This window comes from Fonticula alba (genome assembly GCF_000388065.1).
Source record: "Fonticula alba strain ATCC 38817 unplaced genomic scaffold supercont2.5, whole genome shotgun sequence".
Classification (NCBI taxonomy): Eukaryota; order Rotosphaerida; family Fonticulaceae; genus Fonticula; species Fonticula alba.
In genome coordinates, this window is record NW_009242975.1 from 2300122 (window position 1) to 2316015 (window position 15894).

A 15894-nucleotide genomic window follows, 5' to 3' on the forward strand; every position below is an offset into this window, starting at 1 on the left:
GGACGAGGATCCTGCTATTTAACGTGATTTCACATGACCGACAGGCATCGAATCACCCTTAAAGTGCTGCCACCCAACTGTCTGTCGTGGCGCGGGCAGCTGCTCGAGGCCGTTCCGGGGATGTGACGTGATCATTCCTCTGCTGTGTCGAGGGCATCATGTGCGCAGTCTCGGGGAGGGTGATTCATTGGTATGCCGACGAAGGTGCAACCAGTCCCAGCTCCCGCCGGAGAGCCAGTTCCGAGGTCTGAAAGGACGGTGCAGAAATTCCCCCGGAAGTGAGGACGATGGGCACCAACATGCCCCCTCCCCGTATGAGGGATTAGACCATGTCTGGTCATGGATCTGAAAGTGGGGGAGGTTGTCTTCTCAGAGAGAGAGAGAGAGAGAGAGAGAGAGAGAGAGAGAGGGCCCACGTTTTTTTCTGACAACTACTCCTGGGCGAGCATCAGTGCTGGTACACCCCGCCCCCTGCCCCCTCCCCGGCCAAGAGCGTGTGGGTGTGGGAATGGTCCTTACTCCCCCGAACCATGGCCTGGGTGGCGGTGAGAAACTATTCCTAGGCAGGGAAAGGTGCTGGGAAGCTCCATCAGAGGCAGGACGCGTGAGCTGGTCGGGAGGGGGGAAACTCGCTCGTCGAAAACGTGCGCACGCCTTTTGAGGCCCTCCGATGGGTCCTGAGCCGCACATGCCCTCGCGCGCGTGCGACGCACAGGCCTCGGCCCCGGGTGATGAGAGCCCCGCATTACTCTGCCCCCCTTCCAAAATGCCAGCCTCCAGGAACGAGGTCCGAACACCGGACGAGCTCCCCCGAACCCGCGCACAGTCCGACAAAGTGCCCGGAGAGGTCTGGGAAGCGTTCAAGGGGGCTTCACATGGAGGGGGCCTGCTGCATTTCGCGTCCTCGCCAGCCCCGTCCCCCGTCCCCTCGCCCCGAAGAGGCAGGCGCGCGGCAGCGGCAGCACGAACAGCAGCGGTGGCAGCTGATGTGCTGAGCACGTTTTTGGGCAGGGGGAAGCAGGGGCACAAGGAGGGGCTACAACACAAGGAGCGAGGCTGAGAAGAGGAGACGAAACACCTCCACAGACACACACACACACATACACACACATACACACACATACACACACACACACACATACACATGCACATACATACACCGTGAGGCAAAAAGAAGGGCAGGGAGGCAGAAGGGGGAAAGAGAGGGAACGAAACAGAGGATGAGCACGGAGGGAAGGAGATGTTGTTTAAAAAAGTTTCTGGTTTTTATTGTTTTTCGGTTCTTTGCGGGTTTTAACTTTTTGGTAGCAGCAAACGGAAAAATTTATGCACGAGGGGGCAGAGGAGACGCCCTATACTTCCCCCCCTCCGCGACCGGTAATGCGCGAGAGGAGGAGAGAGGGCTTGATCGTACACCATCGAGGTTACGAGTTTTCAGAGGAGGGGGAAGGGAGAGTATGGTACAATTCTGAAGGTTTGGGGGGTTTTCTGTAGAAAGAGAGGGAGGCGCGCGCTCGGCACACCACCGCCCGCCCAGCCCCCACATATCCACACGCACACAGGACCAGCCTGAGGGAGAGGGGGGAAGGGGGGGGGGGTATCCGTGGCGGGAAAGTGCACGGCGGCGAGGAGGAGAGCGGGCGGCAAGGCAACGCCCAGAGGACGTTGAGCATCGGTGCGCGCGCACATTCCGAGGAGAGGGATTTACAAATACAACTGGCTTTTGGGCGCCAAGGGGGAGTTTTCTCGGTGGAAGCCGTCCGAAGGAGAGAAGAGAGAGAGAAGCAGCAGGTGCAGAACGAGGTGGTGTGCAGGCGGCGGGTCGTGGTCCGGCTACACTCGAAGCACGTGAGCGGTCTGTGGCAATGGGGGAGGGGGGTATGGCGAGCAAGCAGGAGGGGATGCCCTCTGTTTGCACACGTGCCCCCCCCACCATCGAGCGAAGACGCTTTCTGAAGAGAGGGAGAGGAGGAGGTGGACACTGGGAGAGTGCCACATGTTCGAAACGGCGGAGGCGCGATTTTTGGAGGAATTTTCAAAGAGAAGAAGAAAAGCTGCTACGACGAGAGGAAAGAGGGGGGACGGAGAGGGAAGCCAAGCCCCGTGAGTGTGTGCGGGAGGAGGCGGCACCTCGCACTTAGCGACGGCGAGAGCGGACACCCATCATCTGCTGGCCGCAGGACACGGTCGGGGAATTGACAACATGGACGAAGAGCTTGCCGGCGCGCTTCTTGGCAAACTGGTTGAGCTTGCGCAGCTCCTCCGGCGGGAAGGCCACGCGGTTGCGAGGCTCGAACTCGAGGAAGTGGCCGTTGTCAAAGTAGACGCAGGCGCGGGAGAAGGTCGAGTTGCCGGTGGTGGCGTAGGAGAGGGCCTGGCGCGAAGGGGCCGGAGCCGGGGCCGGGGCCGGGGCCGTGATGGGGGCCGGGGCGGCGACCGGCTCCGGGGCCGAGGAAGTCATCTCCTGGTCGGCGGCCGGGGTGGAGGTCGCCAGGAAATGCGCATGCAGCTGGCTGTGCAGCATGCGCATGCGCTCCTGCTTGTTGAGCTGCTCCTGCTCGAGGAGGTCGCCAACAGTGGGCAGGGGAGCGAGAGCCGGGGAAGAGGAGGCAGAGCTGAGGAGGAGGGAGGCCATGGCTGAAGAGAAAGGGAAGGAAGAAGAGAAGGAGAGTAGGGAAGAAGGGGGGGGAGGGGGGTGGACAGCGCAGGCTCGATTGGGGGGGGGGGCGGGGAGGAGGGGAGGATGCAGCTGAGAGGGCCGACCCTTTGGAGGAGTTCCAAGGCAGGGGGCTTATATACCAGGGCCTTTCACCAATGGAGGACCGATGTGCTCTCGGGGGGCCGGCGGAGGGGGCGGGGAGGAATGTGTAGTCCCCTCCCCTCCGCCCAAAGGGGGGGCACCGTTCCGCCCCCCACACCGGCCCCAGGGCCCCGGTAGCGCGCCGAAGCCCATCCTGCTTCACTTGGCGCCAGGCACCGTCGGCCGGGGCGCCCCCTCGGCGGCTTGTCTCGACAGCCCCCCGGGGCGGGCCGGAGCCGGGGGGGGGGGGGGGGGGGGCGCGCTCTCGGAGAGGGAGCCTTAGTCTCTTGTTTGCCCGTTGGCCCCTGTCCAACATCAGCCGGGGGCAGGGGAAATCATTTCGCGCTTCGCCCGAGGCGCACACACAGACGCACATTCGGAACGAATGGTCCTCGTAAACACGCCCGCCCCCGGGTGCCGGGGGGGGGGGGGGCGGTGGGGGGGGAAACGGCGCCGGAGGGCGGCCCCGGGCCGGTGGCGCAATGACAACAGCTCGCCAGGTGGCCCCGGCAGCTGGAGCCTTCCGGCACGCGGGCTGGCGCTGGTGGCCCGTGGCACGAACCCCGCCGCCCCCGATGAACGACAGCCTGACCCTCTGGAAGGTGCCGGACTGATGACCGTACTCTCTCGGGCGTGAAAGCGCCCGGGTGCCGGCTCACCAACAGACCGGCGCCCGGGACGAGGGGGCAGGGAGAGATGACAACCGCTTGCCGAGTTTCGATGTCCGGCATCGGGGTGTCGACCGGTGCCCACCGGGCGAGTGACACCCCTCGCGCCCCTGGGCGGCGTGCCGGCTGGCGGGCGCACAATAGCGCCGGCGGTATGTGTGCGTGCGCGCGTGCCTGTGCTGCCGTTGGCGGTGACTGCGCCCGGCTCCACCGGGTGCAGGGAGCCCGAGCTGGCATGTGCCCCCCCGCCCCCGGCTCCGGCCCGCGCCGGGAGAGGCGGAGAATCCATGGCTTGACATTAGACGCCGGAGCGGGCGGCCCTTCTTGGGGCAAACCACCGGCCCTTCGCGGCCTGGTGGCCATGATCAAGCGAGCCATCACCGGCCTCCAGGCCCTTCATGCGGCTCCGACCAGGGCCCCCTCTACGGGGCACCAGTCCGACGGCACCCGGGCTCGATATCCTTCGCCAACACGAGAAAGCCGGCTAAACGTGCGGCTTCCCCAGCGTCCTCGCAGGGCAGCATGGTCCCCCCGGCCAGTGGTGCTCCTTTGCCAGACGATGTTTCCCGAAGACGCTGGCCGGCACGGCGATCTTCTCGAAGGCGGCCGGCTGCCGGCGGACCACGAAATCCATTCCTGCCATCAACCCGCACATGTTGTGGCCGGCACTTCCGGAAACTTCCCGGTGAGTCGGCGGCCCGAGAGGCACACATGCGGGGGGGCTATGGCTAGTCGAGTTCCCTCACGTCGGGGCGTCTGCTCGGCCACAGCCGGGGCCTCTCAGGCTGGGCCTTCGTTCCGCTGGGCCTCCTCCACTGGAGCAGGACGTGACCCCCCCCCCCCCCCCCCCCCTCCCGCCGGTCACCCTCCTGACCCATGAGCTCGGTCCTCCCAGAGCGCGGTGCCCTTTCCCCTCGGTGGACTCTCCCGGCTTCTCGCTCGGGGGGAGGGGGATCGGCACCTGTTCCCCACTCACCTGGTCGACCAGGCCCCCGCTGCGGGGCCCAGATGCCGAGAGTGGGGGAGGGGGTGCCCCGAGAAGGTCGGGGCGCCCGGCTGCCGAGCCCCTCCCGGGGCACGGACGGGGTCCCGACTTCGAAGGGGCTCCGAGGGGGCGGGCAGGGGGGGCGGGGGGAACCAGAAGCCACGAAGGCAAAGGGCACGCCCGGATGACCGAGTCATGCGTCCAAGGGCACCAGGGCAGGCCTTGCGCCCAAACAAGAGGAAGACATTCCCCCCCCCCCCCCCCCCCCGAGACCGCCGGACAAACACTCGGGCAGGGAATGACTCGGCCGCCCAGCCGAGCAACATGTTATGGGGGATACCCCGCACCCACCCAGGGCAGGGCATGGCAAAAAAACGGCAGCACCCGCGGGACACATTCTCCCTCCCCCTTGCCCTGGGCCATGGGGCTGGGTCGACGAGACACATGGAACAATGATCGCCAACGCAAACACGATCAGGGCACCGATCGCCCCTGCTCGGCACGTTTCCGACCACGGGAGGCTGGTCGGCTCCCGACCTGCCGCACATTTTGGATCCAAGGATTTTGGATGTATTCTGCACCATTAGACTATTTTCAGATTATCCATGTGGCGATCTGGTGAAAACCAGTGTCAATACACGTGGTATTTGATTTTGAAATGACATTCTTTTCCTGGCGAAGGCATCTCCCTGGAGACTTCCCCCTGACGAAAGGCCGCCGCCGCAGGGCGCTCCCCCCCCCCCCCCCCCCCCCCCCCCAGGAAAACTTCCTCGCGGCCATCTTGACCTAGGCGGCCACGCCCGGGTCCGGCCCCTGGAGGAATAGGGCCCGCACACTTATGCGCCGCCGACACGCATCCGTGCAACAACGGGCCCACGATGGGAGGTGGTCGAACACCAAGGGTCTCGGGGCACGACGCGCCCATGGCACAACATGCGCGCCACCAGGCTGGAGATCTGCGGGATTAATCCAAGACGAACTCCAGTCCCCATCGGTCAACCACTGGTTCCCGTTAATTAGGGCGCACTCCTCCGGAGGGGGGGGGGGGGCGGTGCGGCGCCCTCCCTGAGAAAACGGGCCAAGTTCCCAGGTGTCTCCTGTCCGCCCCGAGGCTGCGGCAGGGAGGGCCTGGGGAACCGGGAAGGTCGAACCGGGTTACGCCGGGGCATTTCCCGAACAAGGTGTCTCCTTCGGTCCCGGAACGCTCCGCCCGACTGGGGGTTAACCGCAGCCGGGGAGCCCGCCCTCTCGGCACCGGACTCCCACCACCGACCGATGCGCCGCTCGGGCCGATTCATCGCGGGTGATCGGCAGGGGGGGGGGGGGAGGGAGGACCAGCATAATGACAGGTCAGAGTACGTAGGAGGGAGCTAATCAAAAGGTAGACCGTTCCGCCGCGTCGGCTTCAAGGCGACCAGCCCTTCATCGAGATTGGGGCGGGCGGTGGCTATTATTATATATTCTGACTACTTGTTTTAATCCATATACTCGCTTGATCGACCTTTGGGTAGATTCCCTGCCTGAGTTCTCTTTCCCCCGGGTCCCGCGCACCACCCGGCCCCTGGTTCCCTAGGCAGGTGCCTTTTTGGGCGGGAACATCGACCCGCGTGTCCCCTTTTCCCGCCCACCTCGCCGGTATTTTATGAACCCGCGCGCGTGGCAGCGAACGGTGTCCGAGCGCCCTCCTGAACGGGGCAGTTGTGTGGTTTCTCGTTCGCCCCTAAACTGCGTTCCTATGGCAGGCCGCGGGGCAGAGTTTATCAACAGAGTTACCCCGGTCCCCGGTGTGCTCGTCTCGAGAGGTCGAGTGGGGGCCGGGGGGGGGGGGGGGGGCGAGTCGGGAACAGCGCGGGGGCTGGGGGAGGGGATATGGTTAAAGCCCCCTCCTCCTCGAGGCAGAAGGGCCCCGGTCCCACGTTCCCGGGCGGATTACCTCCGCGTACACGCACAACAACGACGGGGGGAGACCTGTCCGTGCGTGGTGCGTGTGCGGCTGCTATTAACTCCTTGCGCTCCCGGGTGGGGGGTGGTAACCCATGGTGTGTAGGGCCTTTCTCGTTTCCGGGGCCTCTCCCTGCATCCTCTGTCCTTGTGTCTTGCTCGTGCTTTTTTTTTTCCCGCCCTTCCCACTTCAAGCACCGTGCATTTCTGTGTCCCCCGGAGACCCGGTGGAATGTTTCGCCGGGAGATCCAGGCCTGGTGGATGCCTGGCTTGGGCTCGGGGAAATCCTGACGCATTCGTGCGCCCTTCGCCCCCCCCCCCACCCCCCGGAAAAGTGTTACTTCCCCCCTTCCCCCCTCCTGTTAATAGCCCCAACTGGGATGCTTAATTTAATCCGGCTGCCCTCCGCCCCCCCCCCCCCCTGTTGCCTGTTGTCTCGCCGCCTCGCCGCCTCTCGCCGGCGTAGCTTCTTCTCGGACCCCGCTCTTCTTGGGACCCTGGTGCTTCGGCATAGTCCGTCCCTCCCTGGCCCTGCATTCCTCCCCCCTCCCTCCCTCTTCTTTCTCCGCATTCTTGTCCTCCTCCCCTCGCCGCTTCTCGGTCCGGGCTCTCCTCTCCTTCAGCTGTCACGAGCCGCCGGCGTCTCGTGCTCACCTTTTCTGTTGTGCGTTCCCCGCCCTGCTTGGCCTGCCTGTCTTCTGCACCCACCGAGCCGAGATCTCTGACTCCCTTTTGGCCTGTGTGTGCGCACTCCCCTTCTGGTCGACAGATGAGTGCCACCGGGGCGCCGCCTCCGATGGCCTACGGCTACCCGATGGCCCCGCCGCATATGGCATACCCGGCGCCACCGGGCACTCCGGCTCCGGCCGGTGCGGCCACTCCGGCTGCCGGGCCCAGCACCCCGGCCCCGGCGCCGCACCCGGGTTACTATCACCCCCCACCGGGGTACGGTCCGCCCCCGCCGGCCAGTCCTTCCGGTGCGCTCCTCTTTTTTCCTCGCCTCCCCCCCTCCCTCATCCACTTGTTTATATGACTTTTCTGACGCATCTGTGCCTTGATTCCCAGGTGTACCTGCTCCAGCTGGGGCTCATCCTCAGGCGCCGCACATGGCATATCCCGGCTACCCCGGTCACTACATGTACCCGATGATGCCGCTGCCACCGGCCGCCCCGGCGCCTGTGGCTGCAGCGACTCCCGCTCCGGCTGCCCCCGCTGTCGCAGCGGCGGATGTCACACCGGCCGCCGCGCCGACTGCCACACCGGCCGCCGCACCGGCCGCCGCGCCGACTGCCACGCCGACCGCCACGCCGGCCGCCACGCCGGCCGCCGCACCGGCTGCCGCACCGGCTGCCACGCCGGCCGCCACCCCAGCTGCTGCTGATCCTGCAGCTGCCGTCGCTCATCCGCCCCACATGCCAGGCTACTATCCTGGCTACCATCCATACATGTCCTATCACCCGGGCTACCCGCCCCCAGGACCTCCGCCTCACGGCTATCCCGGCTATGGGGCAGCCCCCGCAGCAGCGCCGACCACCGTTCCTCCTGCTGCCTCTCCCTCTTCGCCTACTACCCCGGCTCCGGGTGTTGCCCCTGCGGCGGCGGCGGCGGCGGCGGCTGCTGCTGCTGCCTCGCCGGCTCCCGGATCGCCAGCTGTTACACCCATGTCGGCGCCCATGTCACCGGCACTTGCGGCCAGCGATGCTGCGGCGGCCTCTCCGGCGTCGCCGGCCCCGATGTCTGTTCTCACGTCTCCCGCGGCTGAGAGTGCCACCTCCACACCATCCCTCCCGGCTGTCAGCTCGCCAGCCGCGCCAGGCACGCCAACGGCCGCGCCTGCTACTCCGGCTGCGCCTGCTGCTCCGGCGGCTCCGACTGCCGCACCTGCCGGCCCTGCCGCCGTACCTCCCGGCTATCCTCCCTATGGCTATCCGGCTCCGTATGGCTATCCCCCGTATGGGCATCACCATCCTGGCGCCCCGATGCCTGGCTATGGATACCCGCCGCCGGGGGCTCCGCCTGGGCACATGCCCATGGCCGGGTATCCTGGGTATCCGCCGCCCCCCCCGGGCGCTGGTTACCATCCAGGCTACCCCCCGCCTGGGTATCCCGCACATCCCGGGGCTCCGTACATGCACGCGCCTGCGGCCACTTCGGCCACGGGTGAAGCCGCCGCCGCGGCAGCGACACCCGCCACCAGCGGCACCCCGGGGACCCCGGCCTCGCCGGCCAGCACCCCCACCGCCGGGGCGGCTGCTGCTCCCGGAGCTGCTGCCGCCACGCCTCCCACTGCTGCCGCTGCTGCTACTGCGGCTTCCATGCCTCCAATGGGCTATCCCCCGATGGGGGGATATATGCCGTATCCCGGTCCCTATGGCCATCCGGCGGTGTATGGTGACCCGGCAGCCGCTGGGATGATGCCCGGCATGCCGATGCATGCCTATCCCCCCGGCATGTACCCGGGCATGGTGCCACACCACCATCCAGGCATGGCCCAGGCCTCGGCCATCGGGGCAGCAACACCTGGGCCCCTGTCCACGGCCGCGGTCCCTGTCGGTGGCACCGGGGCCACTCCCTCGATCGCCAAGCCAGATGCGGCGGCCACCGGTGAGGAAAGCATTCCCCCCCTGGAGGCGGGATCGGCGGCGGCCGTGGCCGCGGCCACGGCCGCCACCGGAGATGCCGCCACCTCGACATCGACCGACATCGTCCTGGCAGCGGCCTCGGATGGGGCTCCTCAAAAGCGCCGGCGCGCCCGCCGGAGCAATGTCGATGGGAGCTCCGCCGGCGCGCCGGCCCCGCGCCGGCGTCGGACCGCCGCCGAGGCGGCCCTTTCCACGGCTCCTTCCTACCTGACCGAGCGAGTAATCGATGCCGCGGCGTCGGCCCTGGAGCAGCCGGCCGCGCGTCGGCCCGAGCCCCGGCGCCGGGGGATTGGGCTGATTCAGCCCTCCAACTTCCGCATCTACTCCGGGCCGTTGGATGTGTGTGTGTTGGTCCTGCGGCATCAAGGGATGAGTGGGCGGCATCCCGTGCGCCCGGATCTCTTTTATTATCAGGCTCGGGTGCGGAATTTCTACCCCCAGCGGCATCTGTGGGCCGGGTGGGAAACCAAGCAGGGCATCATCAATCGGGTTCACAGCGTGCGCGATGAGTTCCTGCTGAAGCTGGCCGGGATGAATATCCCGGTGCCGGATTCCCTGGACTATGTCATGAAGACCATCCGTCGGACTGGGTCCTTCTCTGTGCCCCTGAGTGAGGAATATCCGCCGCGTATGGATGCGGCGGCGATGGCGGCGGCGGCCGCCGAAGCAGCGACAGCAGCAACAGCAGCAGTAGCATCGACGGACCCGACGGCCGTGGTCCCGGCAGCCCCGGGAACGCCCGTCCCCTTGGTGGCGCCGGCTCCCGGTCCCGAGGCGAGTGGTCCAGTGGCCGCCGGTGGTATCGTGCCGATCGAGGGCACTCCGGCAAATGTGGAGGATGACCTGCTGAAGCGGGCCGCGAGCAGCACCCCCCCCCTGAGCAGCAGCACGGCGACCACGCCGGTGGCGCTGGCGGCGACGGCGGCAGCCGCCACCCTGGCCCCGACACCTGGTATTTGTGCGCCAGGTGCGGCGCCCGGGGCCGGGGCGGATGGGACGTCCATCAGCCGGGCAGCCGTCTTCATGCCAGCGACCCATCCTTCTGATGGGTCGGAGGCCGTGGCCTTCGCCCAGGCCCCACATGCGATTCCCCCGTCGCCGCATTCGGCCATCATGCAGGCCACTCGCCGGCATACGGTGGCCAATGCCCTGGCGGCCATTCCCTCGTCATCGGTGAGCGCCTCGGCAGCGATCGCGGCGGCCGTTGACGCGGTCAAGGCGGCAAGTGTTCGTGTGTCTCATGACTCCTCAGCCGGGGATGCTTCTGTGGCTCCGGAACCATTGTCGGCCGGGCTTTTGGTTGCGCCATCGGCTTCCGCTTCGACTGCTCGGGCCCCGTCGACGGTGGTCTCTCCTGCCGCGGGGGACATGGCCGCCTCGGTCGCTTTGGTCGCGCCTGGGGCGGCTGCTTCCTCGGCGACGATCATGGTTGGTGCGACCGCGGGCCTGGGTGCGGCGTCGGCACTCCCGCCGGCGCCCTTGCCGCCTGATGCCTCCGCAGTGACGGCCATGTCGGCTGGCGGTGTGGAGACCGGCGAGGCGGCTGCCGCCGAGGCGGCTCCCTCGGCCGAAAAGGGTGGCGTAAGTGCTGTGCTTGTGGCGGCCGCCGCAGCCGCCGCGGCAGCCGCTACCTCCTCCCCCTGAGTGGCGGAAATTGCTGTCCCCCCCCTCCCCCGGGACATCCTTCTATCCCCCCTTATTCCTCTTCTTCCCGCTCTGTCCTCTTGAACTTGGGCTGTGCCCCGAGCGTGTCGAGCATGTCCTTGTTTCGGCTATCCCCCGTCCCCTCCTCTTTCTCCCTCTCACCATCCGCAGGGGTCCCGTGGTTTGCGCCTCATTTGCTGGGTGTGTTCCCGTTTCCCACAACCACCAGAGGCCCTCGCATGTGCCGTGTCATCTCGAGCAGGCGCCACAGGTGCTGCGCAACCACCTGCCTACCTCCCCTGTCGGGGGGCCTGCGTGTGTTTGCGTCGCCGGACGTTTGTGTGTACATCTTCTCATTGGTGAAAAATAATATCTTGTCTTTTGTCCTCTCTCTCTCTCTCTCCATCCCCATCTGCTTGTGCGTATACGGTGGGGCGGTCCCCGGAAGGGGAGATGGTTCAGATAGGGACCCATGTGGACTGGATGGGGCACCTCCGCCTGAAAGGGCCGCGAGGGGATCCCTTTCGCATGGCAGTGATACTGCGCTTTGTCCGGGGCTCGCGGGCGGGTGGGGGGGACTCCTCGAGCTGACTGGAGTGTGGCTGCTTGGCTGGGAGTAGTGTACGTGCCTGGTCGGATGCGCGAGTCTGGACTGCGGTGGCTGGCGGGGGTAGAAGGGGGGGGGGGGGGGGGGGGCTTGATCGGTGAGTCAATGGTGATGCATGAAGAGCACCTCCGCAATGCGTGTGTCATCTGTCCTGAGCCCGAGGCCCCTGGGCCCTGTTGATATTCTGACATGCGTGAGCATTCTCTATTATCCTAGGGGTGTGTACAGGGTCTTAAGCAGGGGGGGGGGCAGGCGCGCAGGGATGTTTGTGGGGTCAAGGCACCCCCCCCCCCACCCGGGGATTTAGGGACTCCCTGGCACGGGGGGACATGTTACAGCTTGTCTTGGGGGTAGTTGTCAACGTGTTAGCCCGTACAGTGTCCTTGCTGAATGCCGGATGGTAGCACGAGGTAGGGTGGCGACACCTTCTCTCGGCCCAGGGTGTGGCGCTTTCTCGGCAAGGCTGGATGGAATGGATGCGGTGGACATGGTGCCGCCCCGAACGCCCCGTCGGCGTCGGGGCTCCGCTCGCCTCCTCCATCCTTGCTTCACCTCACCGCACTCGGTTCATTAGCCTACACTTCGCCTCTTGTCCAAACTGGGACACGCCCTCGACGTGATCGAATGGCGAGGAGATCCTCTTTCCCCCCTCCCTTCCTCTGAGGGAGGGTCTGGGCACAGACTCTCGTCGATGCGAGCCAGTCCATCTCATTCCCGTCCCTTTCCCATGTATCTCCTGGCGACCGGGTGCTTCGCTTGAAGGGCCCCGACTCTCATCTTCCCGCCAATGTTTCGGCACCTTGAAGGATGGCCATTCTCTTCGCGGATGCTGTGACTTCCCGTTGTTCTGCCTCGGAACGTCGTTCCGCCCGGGGCGGCGTGGTTCGATTGCTGATGTTCCCCCGAAAAAGATGGAGATCCCCTACTCTCGTCTTTTCTTGTTGCTGTTTCTTTGTCCGATTGGTGTCCCTCTCTCAGGACGGAGCACTTCAGGTGGTTCGAAGGGAAGCCCACCGGTCCCCCTCGAGACTCATGTCTGGGCAGAGAGCCTACTTAAGCAAGATGTTGGCTTGAGTCGCCATGACTAGTCCCGATTAGTATAGTGGTGAGAATCCCCGCCTGTCACGCGGGAGGCCCGGGTTCAATTCCCGGATCGGGAGTATCTTTTTTGAAATCGGACGCTCGTCCCCGCCGACGCCCATGCTTGAGTTCTCGACGAGAACGGGGGGGGGGGGGTAGATGTCTCCTTGCAAAGAAGATCAAGAAGCCTCGGGGGGTGGGTCCCTCCAGAAGGAGACCCCGCTCGGCGTTTGTCGGGGGTGTGCTGATGATAACGCCCTTCGCGGGAGCTGGGATTGTTTTTCTTCTCGATTGCGGGGGATGTTGGTTATGTGGAGGTCACATCGACGTGCGCTTTCTTTTGCCGGATCACCCGGGGCAGGGCATGCGAAAGGCTGCGCGTTCATGGCAGGTGTAATCCCCGAGGGGGGCCGGTGGCCGATTCGAGGATCGCTCGGGGGCATTCCATTCCGAGGGGGCCGATGTGCAGGGGAGACACACTAATGGGAGGGGGGCAGCGGGGAAGTTGCTAAGAGAGCCCCCTGGCACGGACAGTGTCGCTCGCGTGGGGAAGGATGGGCAGGGACTGGGCAAGGCATGGGCCGACAGGCTTGTCAGCGTGTGGCTAAAGCACTTACCCCACAGGAGAGGGGAGGAAGGAAGAAGGACTTCCCAATTGAGGGGGGATCCGGGAAAGAACGGAGCCGCAGGCTGGGAAGCAGGGGACGAGCACGGAAGGCCCCTCACGAGGCGTGTACGGGGGCAGGCCCCCTGTTCCTCCAAGGGACGGTGAGATCAAGATCCCCTCGGGAGTCTTGGGGGCACGCGAGCAGGGACACTGACGAAAGAGGGCGATACGCTGGCTTTGGCTGGCGGGGCCGGGAGGGGTGTGGAGACCTAGACCGGGGCGGGGGCGGCATGGCGGCTGGTGGCTGGGTTGCGTGAGAGAGTGGAGAAAATATATACCCACGACAGCGGTCCATCTCCAACATGGGGGCGTAGCTCAAATGGTAGAGCGGCCGCTTAGCATGCGGCAGGCAGGGGGATCGATACCCTCCGCCTCCAGATGACCTTTTTCCCCCCGCCCGCCTGTTTGTTCTTGAGTCTTTTCCTTTTGCCCATTCGATCAGCCGGGGGGGACCCCTGCTCGGCGGTTTGCCGAGGGGCTTGCCGGTGCCAAGAGTCAGCGCCAGCGCGCGGGATTCTTCGCCAGGCATGCTTGCTCGAAGCGGCCCGTGGTCCAGCCCAATTCGGTAGGCCGGCGGGTCGGCGGTCTTGAGGGAGGCCGGTTGGGGGGTCTCTGTTGCGGGGGAGAGACTGCGACATACCCCGGGCAGGATGTGTTTCTTCGATGGGTAGCGAGTGTCTCATGCATGACCGGCTGAGGGAAGAAGACGGCCTGGCGGGGATGGGGAAAGCGGATGTTGGACATCCTCAGCGAGGGATGCTACCTTGAGTGGGGTGGCGTCTTCGCGGTGGCCCGTCGCTCGGGGTCCATGCCTGCACCCGGAGAGTTGGCCCGTGGAACCCCCCCTGTGGCAGGGACCACCGGTCTTGAAGGGGGCAAAAGCCGGGCAAGAGGGGTGGGGAGGGAAGCGAGATGGGCTGCCGCTGCTGCATGCGAGCAAATGTTCCCTTCTAGTGGCGGTGCTTGCCGGGACGTCCAGGGGCCTGGTCCATGTCTGTCAGGAGGAGTGTCTTGTGGGGGTGGAGGATGGCCGACTCTGGGCAGTGATGTGCGCCGTTCACCGCGCAGACCTGGCCTTCGGCTCTCGGACACACAGGCACGGGACCGGGGGCTGATGTTGAGGGTGCCTGCCTGGTCGAGGGAGTCGGGCACTCTGGCCACGCGGAAACAAGGCCATTGCGCCGCGTGGGAATTCCAGCTGTCCCACTCGAGACGTGGCCGCTTCGACGGCGACCGGGGATCCGACTCCCAGTGCGACGACAGATACGAGTGCCTCTCGGAGGTATTCCATGGGTTAAGGTTATGGTGTTGGTGACGGCCCAGCAAAAGGAGACATCCACGAGGATTCTTGCCTGGAAGGAGGTCCGTGGGCGGCCTCTCACCGTGGGTCGGCCGATCTTCCAGAGCTGCCTCCCGGGCGGCGACTGTGAGAGGCATGAATGGGCCTGCGGATGGGCTCCCTCGCAAGGGCATCTATGGACTGACCGGCTCGAGTGGGGCCTCGATGCTCGAACTTGCAGGGCTCGGGGGGGACGCGGGAAGCCGTGCCAGCTTTGACGGCGTGCCAGACAATGGTTGGACTGGACACTGCCGATGGAATACGACGCGGCGGGGGCATCCGTGGACTCGATATCGAGCCCAACTTACGGAACGCAGCATTCCTCGAACGGATGGCGGTGGCTGTCGGCGGTGCGACTGACATGAGGACCTGCCCCCATGTCGGTGATATATTGCATGCCGCCCGCCCAGGTGCCGGGCTGAAAGACCCGCCTTCACCGGGGACTGGGGTCTCGCATTCGGCTCCCGTGTCCAGGGGGGTTCGTCCGGGCGGAGGGGCCCTCCCCAGATAGGCTCAATAAGCCCGCGATGGATCAGAGCAAAGGAGCAGACATCAATGAGCCCCATGCGACGTGAAACGAGGGCCTTTTAGCATCCTCCTGGCACGCTCGAGGCGGTGTATCGCCAGTGTTCCGAGGGGCAGCGCGCCGTCCTGGATTGCCGCTCACATGGACCTTGGCACGAGAGTCGCTGGCCAGGGATGGGGCCGTGCTGCGGGGATAGACTGTCCCCGCTTTTCACGAGGCCCTCGCGGGCCTGAAAGTCCAACAAGACACCTGGACCTGGTTCGCCGGCTCGAGGTGGCACGAGGCGCCCAATGGGCCCGACTCTCTCCGGCTGGGACGCCAGGAGCTTGGAGTGCGATCCGCATGCGACTGGTCTCCCTCCGTTGTGGCTGTCCCAGCACCCTGGGAATTGGTGGACATGTGGGGCGCGGTGGCCCCGGGGGTGAAGGACCCGCAAAATAGGTTGACTGGCCTCGTGGCTGGTGCGATGTGGACCAGACGCCGGAGTTCGGGCGGGGCAACGAACAGTGAGCAGGTCCCGCGAGGGGATGGCCGACTGGGGGGCTTGATCTGGCTCATGTCGGTGACACGTCCATGCGCATCTGTACATGGACCTGGGTGCCGAACAACTCCGAGGAAATGGGGGCGAGGTAGCACATCACGCTGGTAATAGAAAAGGGCCCTCCTGGTCCACGATATCCCCCAGGCATTCGGTGGTGGACCGGGGCATCCAGCCAGCAGGCCGGGGCCGGGGTTGCCGAGCGTTTGTGCTCGGGGTCGTGCCCGCCAGAGGAAGGTGGAGAAGGGCACTTCGTCAATATGCTTATCTTCAAGACGAGGGCCGGGCTCGGAGCACCCCCAGTCGACATCTGGGCAAAGGATGATCCTCCTCCCGGCAAGTGGGCGTGGAGGATCAAATGAATGCGATGCCGAGGACCATGCACGCGGCGGAAGCTGGGGGGGCTCCATCTTATGACATCTGGCCTTTCCTGTCAGGCAAGTAATCCCCCCCCCC

The 15894-nt window shown here is 65.7% G+C and overlaps 2 protein-coding genes and 2 non-coding genes across 4 annotated transcripts; all 4 read left to right on the forward strand.

Annotated features, from left to right (window-relative positions):
* The first annotated feature begins 1236 nt into the window (after positions 1-1236).
* On the forward strand, positions 1237-2724 carry H696_03666 (hypothetical protein). The gene has a single exon (XM_009497538.1). The coding sequence runs from the start codon at positions 2204-2206 to the stop codon at positions 2639-2641; it is 438 nt and encodes a 145-aa protein (XP_009495813.1). The 5' UTR covers positions 1237-2203; the 3' UTR covers positions 2642-2724.
* A 4192-nt stretch (positions 2725-6916) lies between these two features.
* H696_03667 (hypothetical protein) lies at positions 6917-10681 on the forward strand (the record flags this gene model as incomplete). Its single annotated transcript, XM_009497539.1, has 4 exons — positions 6917-7059; positions 7165-7372; positions 7461-9376; positions 9452-10681. Exons 2-4 carry the CDS (start codon positions 7165-7167, stop codon positions 10679-10681), a joined length of 3354 nt encoding a protein of 1117 aa, XP_009495814.1. The 5' UTR covers positions 6917-7059.
* Positions 10682-12376: 1695 nt separating this feature from the next.
* H696_03668 lies at positions 12377-12448 on the forward strand. Its single transcript has one exon. It is a non-coding gene; the product is annotated as a tRNA-Asp (tRNA).
* Positions 12449-13339: 891 nt separating this feature from the next.
* Positions 13340-13412, forward strand: H696_03669. The gene has a single exon. It is a non-coding gene; the product is annotated as a tRNA-Ala (tRNA).
* Positions 13413-15894: the final 2482 nt, after the last annotated feature.